We start from the raw sequence: 20,227 nt of genomic DNA, 5'->3' as shown, positions 1-20,227 counted from the left end.
ATGAAGTGTTTTAGGCTTCAGGTTATAATGAAGGAGGAAAAAACACTAATAGAATAATGATAAAAATATGGATCACTCACAGGTAGCTTTAATTATCTAGACAGTTGTTGAGCATCAAGCTCAGAAAAATATTAATCATCAAGGACATTCTTGAATTATATACAAGATCATTTAAAGATGCAGAAAATAGAAGAACAAGTCAGAGGAGACTTTACTTAGGTTCTTGCACTGTGCTGTCATGGAGGAAATGACCAAGAAAATGCCTATAACGGAGGAGGCTTGAAACAACTACCTAACAATTACATGACTTCATAAGTTAATTACTATAGCATGAATATACTTTTATTCATAATACTGGACACTGAAATTTAACCAAGCTTGGAGAAAAAACTAGCTGTATAACATGAAGCTTCTAAGAGGCTTAAATATCTTTTTGCATCCTTATTCAGGTTAACCTTCCCATTTTGTTATATTCCACCTTATTCCAGTTCATACTTTCCATTCACCCTTGGTGTTTGTATTAATTTTTGAACATAGTTTGATTTCAATTAAAAATTGCCTTGGAGGTACATATACTAAAGCTATTACGTCGGAATGAAAAAGTTACATAGTTCATTTGAGGAAAATATGTGGCAACGGTATCTTTCACTTCAAGAGCATTGCCCTCACTTCCTTTCCCTTTACAACAACTGTCATCTGCTACATATCAACATATAGTGGCATTTTTTATTTAACAGCCACGATGATTGCAAAAGAAATGGAAATCACCTTCCGAGGCTACAGTAGCTTCCATAGACTTAGGAAAGTAACTGCTTGGGAGAATGTTTTCAAGGTTAAACATTTGAGAAGCGTTTTGGATCATTGGTTTAAACTTACAGGGTATAATTCAACTGTAGCTGTAGTTTGACTGGCAGCTCCAGTTGGGATGTTCATCCAGCGGGGACGTTCAGGCTCATCTGCATCTGTTAAGTATCCACAAGGTCACTAGGATATCTGCATCAGCTGCAAGGAAACAACAGTCTCTGAAATCTGCATATTGCATATTATATCCTGTGTGCATAAATCATTCTAGAAAGCTTCCATGTTTAAGTTATTGTTATGACTTTTCAGCTGTTGTATGTGTGAAATTACTTTTTTGGTTTATGTGCATTAGACTGGCTTGGTAATCAATGCAGTCATTATATGGAGCTTGTGAACTTCCATATTGTTCCTACAAAACTGGACTTGAGTGACAATCACTGAAGCTTTTGGTGTCTTCACTTATTATGCATCCTTCATGTACAGTTTTGGAATTCTCCTACAGGCCATGTTTGAACTGGTCACTTCAGAAGCTTCATACTACAAGAGCCTGAATTTACTGATATATCATTTCATGGAAAATGAGCGATTGAAAAAGTTTCTGCATCCCTCAGAGGCTCACATTCTCTTCTCCAATGTTCTGGATGTCATGGCTGTTAGTGAGCGGTAAATCTCTTAATGTTTATTATGAAAAGGAATTAACTCTTGTCAGGATTTCCCATCTTTCTTTAAACATTTTGCTTTCCCAAAGAAAACATTGTTGCGTGTTGTGCTTTCTTTCCACATCCCTAGTTTATAATTTTTAAATTAATGTTTTCTGTTGTCTGTGTCTCGATAATGAAACAGCGCAGTTGCTAAATCCCATATAGTTGATTTACAGAATCTCTTGTTTGACACCAGAAGCAACCACATATATAACCCATACAGTCTGTTGGAAACAGGATTCTCACACTGTTTTGAGGATGTGGTTATGATAGGTGAAAGCATTTGCAAATATCTTGAGGGGCCAGCAAGGTTGTTAAGAACTTGGTTGGCCTCTTCCCTATCCTTATAACCATGTATCATAGAATCACAGAATATTAGAGTTGGAAGGGGCCATGAAGGCCATCAAGTCCAACCCACCATATAATTCTATCCTTCTTTTTGACCATATCTAAAAGTAGAAATACTGGCATTCCTTCAGCAAGCTCTCAGCTGCATTTAGTTTTACACAGCCCTGTAAGGCAGGTGTTCAGAACCTTAGGCCTACCTGAAGGCCAAATTCCACCCCAGATGGCCACTCTGTTATCTGGGGAATGCTAGGAGTTGCTGAGCCATTTTTGGTATCAATTACATCTTAAATCCTTTCAGCAAGTGCAAGCAATGGACTTGATTCAGAGTCGGCATTTATGCATTTATTATTAGACATTTCACAACTTCCTATCACCTCCCTAAAACAAGCAATACTTGGAAACCTAAGTCACGGCTCTTTTAATTCTTACTTTGTGTTAGTTAACTATGTCTGCTTTGGATACTGATGTAAATTATTAATCCTGGGTTTCTTATTTAGCTTCCTATTAGATCTTGAGAAGCGTGTAGAAGAGAACATTGTAATCTCAGATGTCTGCGACATTGTGTATCAGCATACTATTAACCATTTCTCAGTGTATGTAACCTATGTCTCCAACCAGACCTACCAAGAGAGAGCATACAAGCAACTTCTGTGAGTATAATTAGTATTCAAGTATGGCACAATTATTAAACTCATTCAACTGCAATATAGCAACTGACTAGTACAGGCCAAATGTTGAGAGCTTATGTTCACTAGCGTTTAAGAAAAACTCATTTTTTTCCAAAGCATAATTATATGCTAACTCACTAATATCAATTCATACTAGGAACAAAAAAAAAAAAGCGATAGTCAGAGATCTAGTCAGAAGGCTGGGAATTGGTATGGAATCTGTTGTGGGTTATTTCTGCCCCTTAGTCTGCTTTGCACAATTTTTACAACGGGGTACTCCAGGTGTGAACTTGTGATTCACTGAGTTGCAAGGAAAGCTATGGCTGAATCCATCAGCACAAGAAGTATTGTATCCTCCATGTCTGTGCTAATGATTTTCGAAAGGTTGGTGTCATTTGGACTGGATTCAGATTTATGCTGAATAAAGTGTGCTCATGGAATTGAACTTTCCTGCCCCCTCCTTCCCACACCAGGCCCTCTAGCTCCCTGAAAATGCTACACACGGTGTCAGAAGACCATGCTAAATGAGATGAATTGTGATGTGGCAGGTAGGGGAGATCCCCAAAACTGAGGGAGAAGGACCTTCTGCAAGCAGAGCCCCTTCTTTCCTGGAAGGTTTCTTACTCTTATGAAAGGCAGATCCTGGATCCAGCCTGAGATATATAATTTAAATGACGTATCTGGCTAGCTTCAGCCTACATCCCAGAAAAACAAATATCAGTGTTGGAACTGTCAACATGTAATCATCCCTGTTTCTTATGAAAAAAACCCTAAAAAATGCACTCCTCTTTCATCTTCCTTTAAACAACTCTACTTGATTGCCATCCCATTCAAACCCTTGATTATCAAGTGGAAAAGGGACAATGTTTATTACAATAGATGGAATATTACTGCATAATTTCTGATCTATGGTGATGTAATACTTCTAGAATTCTTGATTAGAGCTATGCTTACTCCTTGAAGGTTATTTAACAATGCAGTTCTAAGTCTGTCCCACTATGTTCAGTGAGCACCTAATACATATGTTCAGAATTACAGTCTAAAAGTCACATTTCTCCATCTGTAGCAGCCTTGCATCAAATGTAGAATCTGGTTTTAGATGTTCTCTCAAGTATATTTTCATATATATTTTGCATGTCAATGAATTCAATTCTATATAATTGCAATAAGCTAGGGAAATTTAATTCATGTTAGCTATGGATTATCTCTGCAGTATTTCCATGAGAAATAATTGTTTCAGCAATGCTTAGGTTACAATGGAAATATACTGCTTATGTCCAAAAAGGAGGCAAGAAACTACATTATTAGATGCTTTTGCAGTCTTCCTAATTTAAATGTAACTGTAGTTGATTGATGGGTTTGAATATTTGTTGTCTGCTAGGCTTTCTAATGAGATTTCTCAATGCAACTGTTTGGATTTGTTAGGGGTCATTGTAAGGGAAGGAATGGGAAAGTCTCCAAAAAAGGAAAGGATTATGAAAGCTGAGAAACATTTATCTTCTTATTTGAATATGTGTCTGAAAGTGTCCAAGTAATTCCATATTAGATTCCCTATCTTATTCATGTTTACGATGGACACTTTGTCTTTCTTCTGAGAGAATAATAAAGTAACAAGCTATTGATCTACAACCATTTTGGTAAGCTGAGAAACCTAGTAATTCATCATGTCATATAGTCATTCTTCCTATTATTTCAGAGACCTACATTATGCCCAAAGAGAGAGAAATAAATACTTAAACCAAATCAGTCTCTACAAGGACAGGCACTGAAGACCAATTCGTAGTAACAGGACATATTATGTACACTGGAAAACTCTCACAATCCCCCTTCTTCCCTTCCATTGCTATTTAGACAGAGGAGCTTCTTAATAGTAGGCAATTGGATCAGCATTTTTTAGGGCTCTGTGACTGACAAGGGATGGAAATGGAAGTTGCTTTCAGTTAAAGAATATTTCTCACATAGGAAAAACATATTCAGGAAATGTTATAAACCATGCTGTAAAGAAACTATATTGAGGTAGAACTTAGTAAATAATGCAATACTTCAGCTCTTTTTTGCATTAGCTTCTGATCAAGAGGCAGAAGCATAGTGCATTGGGTTTTCAATTGGGTTTTCCCCTGTGTTCCTCCAGTTGAAGCCGCCCTAGCCATAAGGGTCAAAACAACAATAGAAATGAAATATGGAGATAACCTGAACTCTTTCAGAGAAAACCAAAGTAGAAATGTAGTTCATTGTTTTCTCAGTTGTGTGTGTGATGCATAATCATACACCTGCGCCCAATTCCAGGGCTAATTCATAGGCCTGTTGTTGCACACCTTCTTCCCTCGGCTTTAGAAAAGCATTTTGCACAGCTTAGGTAGCTTTTGCACCAGGCACAGTATCTGCAATGGTTATTGCTACGTCAGTGCTTTTGCCTGGGGGCTTGGGTGTTTTGTACTGATGTTGGGACTGCGATCCTTGTAATAATTACTTTGTTTTTTATATGAGAGGTTTCCAGATAGTATACACTAGTTGTGAACAGAACACTTTCCTCACATTAGTGCCCTTTTTGTCAGTGAGCTTTCCTGCAGCGTAAATGAAAGATGATGAGCTGTTTTTCTGTAACACTGAATTCACATTAGCAGAATTCACACTACTGCAGACCCTGGCAGATCTTCAGTAGTTTCCCTCCCATGGCAAATGAGGTTTTCATCCTGTCATTTCCAGCTAGGTCTAGCTTGGTTAAATCACTTTATAGAAGGCCTTGTTCCTATGACTATACGTATTTCACCTTACCACAATAATCCAACTGTGTAAAGATGTATAATTATGCCTCTGACTCATCCACTTGGACACACACCCCATTCTCGCACACCCACACACACAGCATATGCTGCTAAGTCTGTATATGCTACACATGTGAAACCATTACTCTGGCTTGCACATTAAAACCTATTTTTCCCTTTCCCACTACTATAAATAGATCCATCCTTAAATCCAAATTCACTTAGTGCTAATATTTTTCTCCCCAAAACTCTCTGAGCCACATAACCAGCTCTGAGGAAGGTTGTGTCATGGAATAAAGACCCACGTAAAGCAGGTTAGTTACTCACATGGGTTTAAATTGTAAGGAAATAACAGACACCACTCTCCATCTGTCTCTATTGTCAGCCAGGACAAGCCAGCTTTCCGGGAGGTAATCACACAGTTGGAACTGGATCCAAAATGCAAAGGCCTGCCTTTTTCATCATTCTTGATTTTGCCTTTCCAAAGGATCACCAGGCTGAAGCTGCTGGTACAGGTATAACACATTATACTTTTCTTACAGTCGTTTACTTGAACACCATCCCATTATGTCCTAGGTTGAGTTACTATGAAAGGAAAAGCCACAGAAGACCATTCCTTTCTGGGAAAGGAGAGAAGGAAATAGGGTTTGCCTAATAAAGTCACCTGGCTTTGCAGTGAATGGACTGCAAAGCAATAAACTAGTCGCAAAGTCTTCCCATGGTGGCTAAAAATGTTACTGCTTGCCTCAATCCAATAGACATATTCAAATTAATTAGACCATTACTTTAATGATTTGATTCAAATAACCATTGACCTCAGGATGCACACCATAGAGTTCCCTTTGTTTCAAGTGTCTAGATTACATGGTACTGATGTGGAGACACTGACAGATAGATGGGCAACAACTATCTGAACTAGAATTTGAGCTAAATTTTTTAAATGTAAGTGACAGTCGAGCCCATAAAAATGTTCTGACGTACTCTTAACTGTTAGAAGGACTGTGACTGTTGAAATTTTTATTCTAGTATAAAGTTAATAATAATCCTTCTTCTGTTTATTCTTGTGCAGAACATCCTGAAGAAAGTGGAAGAAAAATCTGAACGTGAAATCACTGCCCTTGAAGCTCACAAGGAACTGGAAACAGTAAGTCTGAACTACCTAAAATTTGTCAGAATGCTTGCAGTTTTCACAAGCTATTCTGAAGCACTTCAATTAATCTATATGAGGTAAATTCAGTGCATCTGAATGAAATTGTATTACCCTAAACTATTCTCTTTTTTCAATTCTGGCTTTTAAGCAAACTATTCTACTACTTGTCTGAACAAGCACTGTTGAGTAAGAATTTACAGTGCAATCCTTACTCCACAACGTTGATGGCTGGAGGGGGTTAAGATGTAGTAGTAGCCTTTGACGGGTTGGAGTAGAGGCCACTACTAACCCCCAGAGAGGCAAAACCACCACCACCCGCACACCAGACTGTATGGTTTGTGGGCAGTTTGGGATCCACTGTGTCCAGTGCCCCACAGATTCCCCAAGGGGCTCATGCAAGGAAGGGGATGCCCCACCCATCTTCCAGCATGGCCAGCATGCACCAACGAAATTTGGTGGTGTATCTGCTCCCTGCCCCCTACCCTCAGGCTGTTAGGCTTGCTGTTTTCATGCTTAACTCTGTATATGTTTTTAGTGTCAGATAGGAATGCCTTTGGAAAAGCAAGTTTCTGAAGATAAGTTGCCTCAGACTTCAGAGTGCAAAAGCTTTTGTCAGACATTTGAAGGTGATAGAATCCATAGAGAGCAGTAATATAATTAGCTGCCACCAGAAGCAGACTGTTAGTAGGTCAGGTTTCATCCAGAAGTGCAGCCTTATTTTTCTGACCCAAAACTGTGGGTCATAAAATGCCTTTTTATGAGTGCCCCAACTCATTTTGAACTCCACTTGTAGGAGGCTTCTGAGCCTGTTTGTTGCATGTCTGAATACATATTTTGGGGCTAGGCCAAATTACAAAGTACAATTAGGCTAAAGCAGGGGTGGGGGGACGTGGTAGGAGGGTATCTGCCCTTCCTGTCCAAACAATGTAGCAGCCGTACCGCCACTCTTCCCATCTACCCATGTAAAGACAGATGGTCTGCCTACCATATACATATGTAAGCCAAAATTGCACAGTTGATTCTGTGGGGAAAAACTGGTGATCCACTGCACAATTTTTAGAGCAAGGTGAAGGTTATCTAGCTGTTCCCAACATTCCAAGTATTTTTTACTTTCGCTTGCTCCAAAATGCAATTGGAGAGGTAGCACACAAAGATGAACACCCACTACTTTCATGCAAGTGGGAATTTCTGAAGATGCTGAGGTGGGCTAGATTTAGAGTTTTGGGACGCACTTCCACCGATTGACAGAGTCTTGTTGGCAAGAAATAATGCTATAAAGTAAAGGGACTTCCTCTCTTACCTCAGAGTGACCTTGCCTTTCTGCGGAAGGAGGGCTACAACAAAGCAAGTCTTCAATCTCTTTGCACCAAACAAAACAAAACACAAAACAAAACAAAACAGAGACTTCTATCTTCCCCTTCCCCCTAGGCAGGGAATGGAGCACACTTTGCCAATTCGGGCATTCAGTTTTTGGAACAGTCTCTTTTCCCCTACTTTTCCCTGGCTTCCACTCCTGTGATGCACCAGCAGGACACTACAGAGGCAACAAAAGTAATTGTGGACATCAGGTGGTTCCACAGCTCTATTTTTCTGCTAGCCTGAAAACAAAGGAGAGAGAGGAGGACAGTCAGTAAACTCTTCTGGAAAGAATGGACTACGTTCACAAACAGGCCTGCCCTCCAATTCTCATGGCCTCCACAAAGACGAAAGTGATAATGCTTACATATATCTCTGTGCCACAGGCTCAAGACCTCTGGTCTTGCAGTCAGAATTTCCATCAAAAGCCCCCTCTTTTGCAAGGGCATTGTCCCGTGGGCCAAGAATTTAGCCTAGATTCCATTTCAGCAGCTCTGCTCCCAAGGAAATCAAGATCATTCTCCTGACTGCCTTCCTCCCAGGCTGTCCTTCAGTTCTCATTCCCAGGTCCAGCTGTGATTTTTGCAGCATGAGGGAATGCCTGGCTATATCACTGGCAAGTAGACAGTCTCTCAGGCCTGTTCACTTCAAAACTGCATAGACTTCAGTAGCCCATATTTCATAGTAGAGCATATGGAAACTTATATCCTAAAAGAAACCCCTTATAGAGAAATATGGTTTAAATAGGTAAAAGTTCTCATTTATCTCTAATTTCTGCCATCCTGGAGAAGTTACAGCTTTTAATCTGCTACTGCTCAAATATTGTATGATAATGTGAAACTCTAACAGATGTCTAATTTAAACACGCATCATACTTTCAGGTGTATAGTCCAGGAAAGGTTTTTCCAATCCCTGGTGAATCAATTTGTAGAAACCTGTGTTTGCATCAGGCAGAAATCTGACTCTGACAAAAGAAGCCTGTTAATGCAGATACTGGAGGGAGGTGGGCCTTAGTGGGTCTCAGGGTCCTCACTTCAAGATGGACCAGCAGCTGCACTCAGTGATTCAGACTAATTGACATTCTGGGCTCACTGGACATTGTTTAACTGGGCAACATTTTATGCCAGGCAGCATTTTGAATAGGCATCCCCCAGTTAGAACATGGAAAAAGCCATGCTGGATCAGAGCAATGGTCTATCCAGTTTAGCATGTAGTTCACATGGAGGCAAACCACTTGCACACAGGATCCCTAAAGCAGGATGAGTGCAAGACCTCTGCCTGCCCAAGTTCCCCAGCAACTGTCTGATAATGAAGCTAGCAAATAGTCAACAAGCCTAGTAGCCATTGATGGCCTTCTCCATAAATTTGTCCAATCCTCTTTTATATTGTTATTTAATTTATATTGTTATTTTATATTTTATATTGTCATTATTGTAATTTTTATTATGTTGTAAGCCGCCCTGAGGCTTCGGCGACTGGGGCGGCATATAAATGTTTTAATAAATAAATTAAATAAATAAAGCCACCCATATTGTTGGCTATCATGACTGCCTGTTTAATCCCATGTGCTGTGTGTGAAAAAAATACCTTCTTTTCTTTGTCCTAAATCTCCTACTAATCAGCTTCATGGGGTGGCCACAGGTTCCAGTATTATGTGAGAAAGAGAAAAAGCATCTCTGTCTCTACATCCTCCATACCATGCATTATTGTAAACACCTCTGTCTTGTCTCCCCTCACTCACCTTTTTCTAAGCTAAACAGTCCCAGTTGTAACTGTTCCTTGTAGGTGAGTTGCCCAAGCCCTTCCATAATTTTAATTGCCCTTCTCTGCATTTTTTCCAACCCAATACTGTTCTTTTTCAGGTGTAGTGACCAGAATTGTACACAATCAGTTTGTAATAGGGTTCTGTGAGGATTGTTTAACTCTCAAATAACCCATGTTGGCCAGGTTCACACAATATAGCAACCCCCAATCAAGGGGACATATGTTCAAGGTGTGGCCTAAAACACACTTCAGTTCACTGTGCATTGAACAACCCATGCAAACTGACTTGTGACATCTTTTGCCTAAAGTCATTCTGTGGCAAAAACTGTATCACCCTGCCCAAACTTCTGTGATCCTTGCTTGTTTTCTATGAATAACATTTGGACCCTGTTTCTTCCATCTGTTTGCCTCCCTTTTCTTACCAGGGTGCACAGTGCTATGATTTCCTTCATATTAATTGTGGCTTCAGTTCAAATCAAAATCCTGGGACAGGGAATCCTTATATCTAAAGCACTTTTATTTCTCTTCTTCCAGGTGGTGAAGGCATGTAATGAAGGTGTTAGGAAGATGAGTCGTACAGAACAGATGATCAGTATCCAGAAGAAGTTAGAATTTAAGATTAAGGTATAAGTATAGTTTGTAAATCTTGAGGAGAGGGAACAGACATCTGCTACAGTGCAAAATCATGGAATACATTTGTACATTGTCCATAATTACTTTATTCACTAAATAAATAATTTTTAGTACTGCAGAGAACAGCAACCAACTCTGACATTCCATGATACTGTGCTCCATTTGCCAGGCTTCCTTACTACTTGTAAAGACACTAAAACCACCCATTCACCACAATTTCTTTTTCTATTACTTAAGCTTCTAGATGAAGCTTTTATTGGGCAATCACCCGGCCTCAAACATGGAATTTGCTGCAGAATCTGGATGCTTTCCTCTACCATATGTAATCCTTCCATATTTTCCCACTGCTGCCTCCATGTGTAAAAATAAATAAATAATACATAAATAAATTGATCTGTTAAGGGGGAAAAGATGAAATAGCACATCTTTTTTACTGGTAGTGCTAAGAAGCCTTCTGCTTGGAAGCACTGTAAAACATAGAATGCAAACAATGCAGCAACAGATTATATATGCAAAAATGCATTATATATCTGAAAAAGACTCCAAGAGTCCCATGAATTGTTTGTATTCCTTAGAGCTGACTGATAGAATCAAATGAATGTAAATTTATAATATTTTATGACATATGAAGGAAAACAAACACAGACCAAAACCATTGACGAATAAAGAATGGGGGTATATTTTTTAAAAAAAAAACTTTTTACAACAGCAATACACACACACATGCATCCACACACACAGATGATTGTCATGATTAGGCTTTTCATTAAATAGCATCCAGTGTTTCACAGAAGTATCAACTTGGCATGTTTCCCAGAGATGAATATAATTTGCCACTTCTGTCAATCTCATCTATCCGCAGATCCTCATCAAAGTGCTTTAAGCTGTCTTTTTGGAATTCTCTGCCAAATTACTTCTAGCTATGCAAAGTACATAGTCACAAAGAACATTAACTGGTCTAGTGGTAATTCATAGAATTGGATTCAGATTTAGGGAACGATCTTGTCTTTTGGTCAGAGCGCTTTAACAGTCGGAAAACCCTGCCATGCTTCTGCCAGCAGGGCAGAATTGAGGGAGGAGCAGCATTTGGTGTAGCAGGAGATCGTTTTTATGTTTTTGCACTGTGGAACAGATGCATGCATTCCTTGCCATCGTCATCATGTCCTTTGCTTTGTCTTTGACCAAGGAATGTTATCTTTGTTCAGCTTCTCAGTCCTCTTTCCCTCATTATTTCTATTCTGTTAACTCTGTTTTATCTTTACCTTGCTTTACTCAATTGTTGTGTCTCCATTGTTTCTAATATAAGGTAGCTCTCCTTGAGTCTTTCTATTCAGTCATCTTCTTTATAGTTAGCTATTTGCCACTTTCTCATGTCTCCCATTGTTTCCTGCTTCTCTTGATCTCCCCCACCCCACCCCAACTCCTTCAAATCTCCTACTTGTTTCCTTGACTTGTCCTTTTGTTTTTATGCTAAATTGCTGCTTTGCGAAATCCTCCTTTGTGTATTTGTAATTGCTTTCCTACTGTAATTTTCCTGCATCCTGCAGGTTATTGTTTGGATTTTACTACTTTGTCCATGTAAAAACTGAATTTAGTGCACTCGCTTTCGCTTGCTCTCTCTCTCTCTCTCATTTCTGATTTCACAATTTCACCAGTGCCTGTTGCTGTGATCAGTAATGATGTTGCTCAGAATTTAGGTGCTTTGGTTGTTTCTTGCCTTTCCTTTAGTCTCATGTTTTAGCTTGCCAAAACATGTCACTACAAACTTTGTAATTTCTGTGAAATTCAGTGTTTCCGCTTCAATAGATTTGGCTTATTCTTTGGTTCATTCTTTAGATTTATCGTATTCTTTTTCCTATATTTCTTTCTTGCTAGTTTGCATAGATCCTATCTAAAGCCCTTTATTTCAGTTTTTCTGCTTGGCTTTAATAGTGTTGTTTAACCAGAAGGACAAAGGGGGAACAGATTTCCCTTCCCTGCTCATCAGGGTTTGCTTTATTTGATCCAGGGGATTGGGGAATCTCTTCAGAACAGCTTTGGGGCATAGGAGAGAGGAAGGGGGGAATCTGCTCCTGTAATAATTGGATTAAGTCTTCATTAGTTGCTCATTTTAACTTTTTTGCTTGGAAAGATGATACCATTACTACTTTGATGCTCTCTCTTCATTGATTTCCATTTCATTTTCATATCTAATTTGCTATTTACTTTCTAGTATAGTAATTCCTTTGCTCCCTGAATTCAGTTTCGGGGCTAAAAGTGCCAAAGTCCCCAGTAACTAATTTTTAAAAATTCATCCACATATCAAGGAACAGAAATCAGCTTCTTTGAGGAAAGTGTAGAAGGAAGAAAAAGGAAAATCAACAATGATTCAAAATTCCAAGTAAAAATCAATGAAATTAGCTAGTATATTTTACCAATTTGTATAGAAATGTGGCTTTCAGAGTATGAGCAAAATTTCTTGTAAAGCAGGTTTTTTGTCTGAGAAAATGTCTTAGAACATTGGATTACATGGTTCCATGAAGAAAAGTACTAAGGTTACATGTCACCTATATGAGCATTTGAAACAAGTAAAAGCTAGCATTTCAGTAGAAACAGATTGTTAGTTTGACCAATAATAAGAAATGGTTTCCAATTAAAGTGTTCTAGATAGACAATTAGAAAATGATTTAGAGTTTGTGTTTAGCTCCTTAATGACTTTGGATTTACATTGCAAAAGAACTAGCTAGTTTCAATTAACTAAGATTTTGTAAAAGGGCATTTACTTCAGAAAGTATATTGGGTAACCAAAGATAAGATATTTGTCTTTTGGGGTGACTTAAGGTGTCACTGTTGCTTTTTTCAGGATATAGGGGGACGTGACACATTCCCAGTGCCTGAAAAAGACCTCCTGCCACGATCTAGTCAATTAGAACAGTCTAAGTTTTAAAAGAACCCCTTAAAACCTATTTCTTTCAGTTTGCATTCTTCTAATTATTGTATTAGAGAACTTTGGCTATGGGGTGGTATAGAAATGAAATTAATATCATCATCATCGTCGTCATCGTCGTCTTCCCATCTACAATCATTTCTTTTTTTCTTTCCTTGTCTTCTATCACATTATTTAACTGACCAGATTGTAAACCATCAGACAGACTGCATGTTCTCTTTTGTTCAGCATCTAGTACATTCCAGGTGCTTAATTAATGTCAGTAGTGCCATTCCCACTGGCACGATTAGACCGCTGAAATTGTGTCCCTTTTTTGTAACGCTGGAGTATCTGCTATATGGGTTGCATATACTTTAGGAAGGTCTTCACCTCCACCATGATAGTGAATGCAGATTAATTAGTATAAAGTGCTGTGTTGCAGTGTTCCTGATCAGTACTTTATTTCTTTCATTAGTCCGTGCCCATCATCTCTCACTCTCGTTGGCTGCTAAAGCAGGGGGAACTCCAGCAAATGAATGGGCCCAAGACATCGCGTACACTTCGTACAAAGAAACTCTTCCGAGAAATCTACTTGTTTCTCTTTAACGATTTGCTGGTGCTCTGCAGACAGATTTCTGGGTGAGTTTGAAACACAGAAGCAGAATTTGGGCTGCAGAATCCTAAACTGTATATATGCATTATTTGGCAATTGGATTAGTCAAGAAACTCGGCAGGGTTAATATTTGTTTATCATTGTAACAATTTCCAGAAGGGTAGACCTGTTGGTCTATTGCAGCAAAAACTGCAGAGACCATGTGTGGATCACACACTGCAGGTCATCGTAGCTTGTTTAACCCTTGATGAACTGCAGTGCTCATGGCTGCCAAGTTGCATATCCAGTCCCTACTCAGAGGACTTTGTGTTGTTCGAACTGAGTGAACATGTATAATGCAAAGATTAAACAAAACAGGGTTCAAGCTTACTTAAATCGGTTAATGTGTTTATGTGAGGGTTGTATAACTCATATAACCCACACTCATTGTGTTTACCTGACATAACAAAACCTGGATGGAAGTTGCATATTCAGATAATGGCAGCATGTATCCTGTGCACATCACAGCCTCACTGTGATTAAATAATCACACAAACTGCCCCAGAGAGTCTTTCAGGCGCCACAAAACTTTTTGTTACTTCAGACTAAATGGAAGGAAAGACTTACCCTTCCTTATAGCTCTTATTCGTTGGATCATTGTGCTGATGTGCAATCTGCATCCTATCGCGCTGGACCTTTAGGACTAGTAATTCCCCGCTATTGTCTCCTTCTTAAATTGTTTGGCAAAAGGTCGTTGTTAAGTGGCGATTTTTGTTAGAGAAAGGTTGGAAGGGAAGCCAGGTGTTCAACACTTCTGCTAGTCAATTTTCTTCTATACCTCAGTGTCCAGTAGCTTAGTTTCTTGAGTCATATTCGTAAAATAAACAGAGTCTGGAATGCTGGCATGAAATAAAAGTGGTTGGTGAACTTTTCAAGTGAAAAGTAACTGGCACAAGAAAAACTAAGCACTCCCTTCCCTCTCATCTGTTTTTAGATTTCTTTGCAGTACAGAAGGGCTTTTAAGATTTTCTTACGTGCAGATGCATCAGAATCTGTAGTTTACTCTTTCGATAACAAGCCATGCATTTTTTCCCATTGTTAAAGAGGATCTATCTGGTTCATCTACGGGAAATATATTCTGGCTACATCTGCATCCCATCTTTCAACACACATGCTTTGGACTAATGATTTACCCATTTAATTTCTCTCTCAGTGACAAATACCAGGTGTTTGACTCTGCTCCCCGTGGACTTCTCCGGGTGGAGGAGTTGGAGGATCAAGGACAGAGCTTGGCCAATGTCTTTATTCTGAGGCTGCTGGAAAATGCAGATGACCGGGAAGTCAGCTACATGCTAAAGGCATCATCCCAGTGAGTACAGCCAGACACACATGTTTAAATGTGGAGATTATGTAGATAACACCATTCAGTTTGCTCTCTTGTAATGATTCTAGACTTCTGTGTCACATGGGATAAGCTTAAAGGATGGTAGACCTGAACTCACTGAAGTGCTCTATATGCCATCTCTGAGCTTGTTCTAACATGCATCTGTATCATACAGTGTGTGTGTGTGTGTGTGTGTGCAGGAGGAGGGGAGCATGAAAATGTGTGCGTTTTTTGCAGATCAGTTTTGTGCATCATCAAAATCACTCCCAGTGATCAAAGTATATTGGACATATCTTTCAAATGTATGCATATTCTCATGCACACCTTTCAAATGTACATCTGCCGTCAAATGCACTTTTGGGCCCACAAATCACGGAAATGTAGACTTTTGACTACAGATAAGTCTGTGTTCAGTATGGAAGGTGCAAACTGGGTAAATCTTGATCAAAACCAAACTGCAATTAATGTCTCATACGTCTCTAATATGAGCCAGTAGCCTGGAGATATATCTTTGTGTGTATGCACACTGGTACAGGAGCCACTTCCTGTCACTATAGAAAAATAGAAAATAATTGCTTTCTAAGCAATAAGGTTCCTTTCCAGTTCACTTCTTCCATAGCAAGGTTGGTTTTTCCTGCCTCCTTTGTGACTCTGTGTTGTTTTGCAACCTGGATGCAATGCTTGCTGCTACATTTTGGCCTGATCTTGATTTAAGGTTCTTCCATGTTGGTGATCTGGTTTGGCCTTCAGTTTTAACGCTGACTGGAATGGTTTTGCCCTTGCTTCTGTAGGCAATTAAGCTTTGAATGAATTTGTCACAGGGCCTCCTGTTTGTTCTAAGAATGCTGTAGCGACAAATAGTCTCAATAAGAGGTTGAGGTTAGTCTGAATAAGCTTCCAAGGACCCTTTACAGCCCAGTGCCTTTGACTGCAAGGAGATTCAGGTTCTCTTCCAGTTATGAAATCCTTGTAAGATTGCTGTAAATAGAGATGTCAGTGTAGAAGTCCTAAGGCAGTATTTTAAGACCCGAAAAGAAATAGTTGATGGCTGTAAGGTTGTGGTGTAGTGTTTCAATGGAAGCTGGAATGGTCCAAGAAGGCCTAAGTGATGGGTAGAGAGGACTCATCTTTCTTGCTGATGGTAGACAGCAGTAGATATGAAAGAGGCTTGCGCATGCAGAAAGTCCATCAGTGCTGGAACAGATCTGAAGAAGAGGCAGAGTTTACTTTGTACTCTGCAGGAAATTCTGTAACCCTACAGACTCAACTAGACAATTCACTGGCAGGTTAACGCTGAGAGTGTTTATCCCATGCTTCGCTTTTATGTGTGCACATAAAGCTTATATTCGTAAGTCCTCCGTGACTTCCTTTTGAGTCTTGGGTAAACACTGGAATCCTCATAACTGCTCACCACTCAGAAGTGAGGTGCAAGTGTGTCACATTATTCACATGCCTGCTAGCAGTATAGCAAAATAACTGGGTGGTGGGAGGGAAAACACCATGGAAGGAAGTTTATATTTGAATAAAAGTCTGACTTGTCTTTAACTTAGGGTATGAATAAGGCAGGTGGGTTCAGGCAAATTTGGAGCTCCAAGGCTCCGAATTTGATCCCATCCCATGTCCCTTTGACCTGTAGATAAGTGGCCAACAAAGGGGTTACTTGGTCTCCTTCCAAAACCTCCATGTTTATCATGGATTCTCTGAATCATGTTCCGTTTGACCCTAAGAAGGGAATGGCTGTTACAAGTATTTTCAAAAGAAGTGAAAAATAAGAGCAATATAGCAGTGGAAAGTAGCTGTCTCTGCTCTGTCAAGGATTTCTGAAACACGTCCACGTTCTTTCACTGCAATTCATAGATTTGCCCTGAACACCTTGCTGCATTACCTCGTGCGTGACATTCAAACCAGCGAGTGGGAACAGATGAGTCAGGATGCATAAATGTCTTTTTCATCAGCGACACTTGACAGGTGACAGGCTTGGCTAACAAGCAGCCAGAGATGCGCACATGGATTTTATCTGTTCGCGTGTGGCAAGAGGTGCACCGTTAAGGTGGGGGAGCATTTTGAGGAGCCGTGCCTTAAAATGAGCAAAGTAAACTACTTCAAACGAAACATTAGATCTACAGGAAAGGGGGGGAAATGCTAAAATAAATGGGCCTCTGTGACAGGCTTGGAACAACATGCTACAGCTTGCTGCGGGCACTAGCTTGCATGTGAGTCGTCAGTTGGGGGTTGTCTGGTTGTGCAAACTCAGCAAGTACGGTGGTGCAAAGGTTGAACACCCCTTGCATAGCCCAAACTCTCCAGCGTTACATAGCATGACAACTCCCAAGTGTTAGCTTCATGTTCAAAATGATGCCCACATGCACCACAGCTTCTCTGTGAATGAAATAACCCTCGGAAGACTGTAATGGCATGTGAACAGCCTTTATTTGTCATTGCGGTCATTGAAATGTATAGAAAAGATAGCCAGGATAAGAGCACTCTGATACGCAGAAGGGAGAAAGTGGCATTCGCCTAACGAAGACAATTGTGAGAGTGAAGTTGGCAAGTTAAAATATTAGTCTTCCAACTGACTCTTTCCAAAATCACATGGAAAAAATTAATTGCTGTATTCCCTTCCTTACCTCCCTCACCCCATGCAGGAGTGAAATGAAGCGCTGGATGATCTTGCTGGCTCCAAATCGGCGAACCAAGTTTGTTTCCTTTACGTCCAGGCTTATGGGTAAGGAGGCCAGGGAAGTTGGAGGCAAAATGACAGGTTGCAGGAACATACTTTTTTCCCCTGTTCTAACAGTCTGTTCTAGGATGCCATGGCAGGTTGGCTACTGCTTAATTGAAACAAGATACGTCTGAAATGACGTGCTCTGGTTCAACTTTGTGTTGTCTTCTTAAGCAGCTAGCTTTTGTGAAGATCAGAAGGCAGCCAGTCCTACCTACAGTTACAGAATGGCTCAGTTGCCTGTCTTGTGCTTACCCCCCCCATCCCCCCCCCAATCAGGGACATTTTCAGCCAATATCAAGCTGTGTGTTTAGCTTTTGTTGCAATTTTGTTCAACTTCACTGGTCCATATCTTTCTGCTTCCAGTTCCGAATCAGCTTCATTCCATCCCATGTTTCACCCACATGCAGGGGGCTAAGGTCAATTGACTTCTTCAGTAAAATAATACACTCCCTCAGCCTCACAACAGAAATCCATCAGTGAGCCTAACTGTACTGTAACTGGCCAGCCAGTGTCCTCACCTCATTGAACCATTTACTGAGATGACACAAACTGACTAGGTCACTTTTTTGTAGCATAAAGTGCTACAAGCAACAGAAGCCTGATCAAGGTTATACAGACTATGCCACATTTTCTGGTTGGCTATTTTAGGCCCTGGGCCAGAGAGTCAGCGGATGTGATTCTAAGTCTTTTGCTATTATTCATATAAATGGGAGCCTCGTGAGCATCTAACTTGGCCGCAGGCTCCCAGCTCCAACTTCATAACACTCATAAAGGTTTGGCAAACTGGATTAACGTCCTCTTCCCTGTTGACAGACTGCCCTCAAGTACAGTGCGTCCACCCATACGTGGCTCAGCAGCCAGATGAGCTGTCACTGGAACTCGCGGATGTGCTGAATATTCTGGAAAAGACAGATGATGGTAAGAGCTGTCATCTCAGTGGTCTTTTTTCCTTAGAGTGAATGGTATCTTGAATGCAGAAACATCCATCCAGCAAGTATAACGGGAACTGGATAACTCTTCTAGCCTGCAGGACTGAGGATTGTTAATTGCAATATTCCTAAAATAGTGGGGTGTGGCCTTCTAACTGGGCTGTCCCAAGGAAACGAACAAGAGTCAGGATGTGTTTATGGGGATTTCTCATGCTCTATTTTGAACTTAATGTCCAAAATAACTTGATGGCAAAGCTGTGCAGTCCCAGCGAAGCTACTTTCTTATAATCCTTCTAAACTGTAGCATCTGCCTCAGTTTTAAAAGATTATGCAAGCAGCTTCTGTTAATACATTCTGATCTGATCCATTATTGTTTAAAAAACTTCAGTATTGCCAGGTTTGAACTTTCTTTATATTAAGTTGTCATGGATTTATTGAGCTGCAGCACTACGTGCTTTCCTCTGTACATCACCATCCTTCTTTTTAATCTAGGCTGGATATTTGGGGAGCGTTTGCATGATCAAGAAAGAGGATGGTTCCCCAGCTCTATGGGTGAAGAGATTATGAACCCCAAGATTCGCTCTCAGAACTTGAAAGAGTGTTTCCGAGTGCACAAGTCAGATGACAGCCAGCGGAGGAAAATGGGCAGCAGGAATAGACAATAATCACTGCACACAGTTGTCTGTCCTTTCTCAGAAGCAATTGACAGCAGATGCTGAGACAATGGGAGTCGATACCTAGGAGGTGTACAGGTATCAGCTTTTGACAAAGAAGTTCTTTCACCTCCATACTGGTGGTACTTCTTTGCATACTTGACACAGCATGGATAATCTCTCGGAAGGCAGACTTGAAAAGAAGTGAGACTGCCATGTGCCTGTACAGATCTAGGAGCTGTAAAACTTATTTCCTAGTGTACTTCAAGCTCCAAAGAGTGCAAATCTGTTTGGTGAGAAAATGACGGACACTGGACAACTGGAAAAACAACGCCAAGACCCTGTAGGTTATCATCCTGATTCTATGACAATTTTCCCAATGGTACAACAAGGTGCAGCATTCAATGTTCTAGTGGTAAGATAGAAGTTAGGGAGTTTAGGAGCCCAGGAGCACAACACCTTTGAAACTGTGCACTGTTAACTGTCGACATCCATGCCTATGCACTCAAAAAGTTCCTCTTTAGGAACTGATTTTGGACTGCCTACTGAAGTATCTCTTATATAATGCATCAGAAGAACAGAGGTAAATAAATTACTATAAAGCACCTTATCTTGTTCAAATGTTTCTTAGCATTCATTCAGCTGTACTCTCTAGCTCCCTTGGAGGAAACTTTGGACTTCCAGTTTGCAGATGGTAATAGTAATGAACACTACCCAGGCTGGTCTAAAAGACAGCCAGTTCCAGAGGAACTAAAATCAGTGCAGCTCATAGCCTACAGTTCTCTATCTAGCCCTTCTTAGAGTACCTGACTTAACCAACATACCCAGGCAGTCCAGCGGCCTCTCATTCTGG

At 40.2% G+C, this 20,227-nt stretch overlaps 1 protein-coding gene across 4 annotated transcripts in view; it reads left to right on the top strand.

The window, feature by feature from the left end:
- Positions 1-19,976, top strand: part of NGEF (neuronal guanine nucleotide exchange factor) — a 58,129-nt gene extending 38,153 nt beyond the window's left edge. For all 4 annotated transcript variants that reach the window (XM_044435300.1, XM_044435284.1, XM_044435292.1 and 1 more), the window contains 10 exons: positions 1,304-1,464; positions 2,348-2,500; positions 5,669-5,798; positions 6,353-6,427; positions 10,088-10,177; positions 13,567-13,730; positions 14,897-15,052; positions 17,713-17,792; positions 18,606-18,710; positions 19,214-19,976. In XM_044435300.1, coding sequence (XP_044291235.1) covers positions 1,304-1,464; positions 2,348-2,500; positions 5,669-5,798; positions 6,353-6,427; positions 10,088-10,177; positions 13,567-13,730; positions 14,897-15,052; positions 17,713-17,792; positions 18,606-18,710; positions 19,214-19,386 — 1,287 coding nt within the window. In that variant the 3' untranslated portion in view covers positions 19,387-19,976. The remainder of the gene's footprint in view (positions 1-1,303; positions 1,465-2,347; positions 2,501-5,668; positions 5,799-6,352; positions 6,428-10,087; positions 10,178-13,566; positions 13,731-14,896; positions 15,053-17,712; positions 17,793-18,605; positions 18,711-19,213) is intronic.
- The last annotated feature ends 251 nt before the right edge of the window (positions 19,977-20,227 follow it).

The sequence above is a fragment of the Varanus komodoensis genome, unplaced genomic scaffold, assembly GCF_004798865.1.
Source record: "Varanus komodoensis strain SLA01 unplaced genomic scaffold, ASM479886v1 scaffold1, whole genome shotgun sequence".
Lineage (NCBI taxonomy): Eukaryota > Metazoa > Chordata > Lepidosauria > Squamata > Varanidae > Varanus > Varanus komodoensis.
Note: the sequence above shows the minus strand (reverse complement) of the source record. Positions and strands in the feature narration are given on the sequence as shown.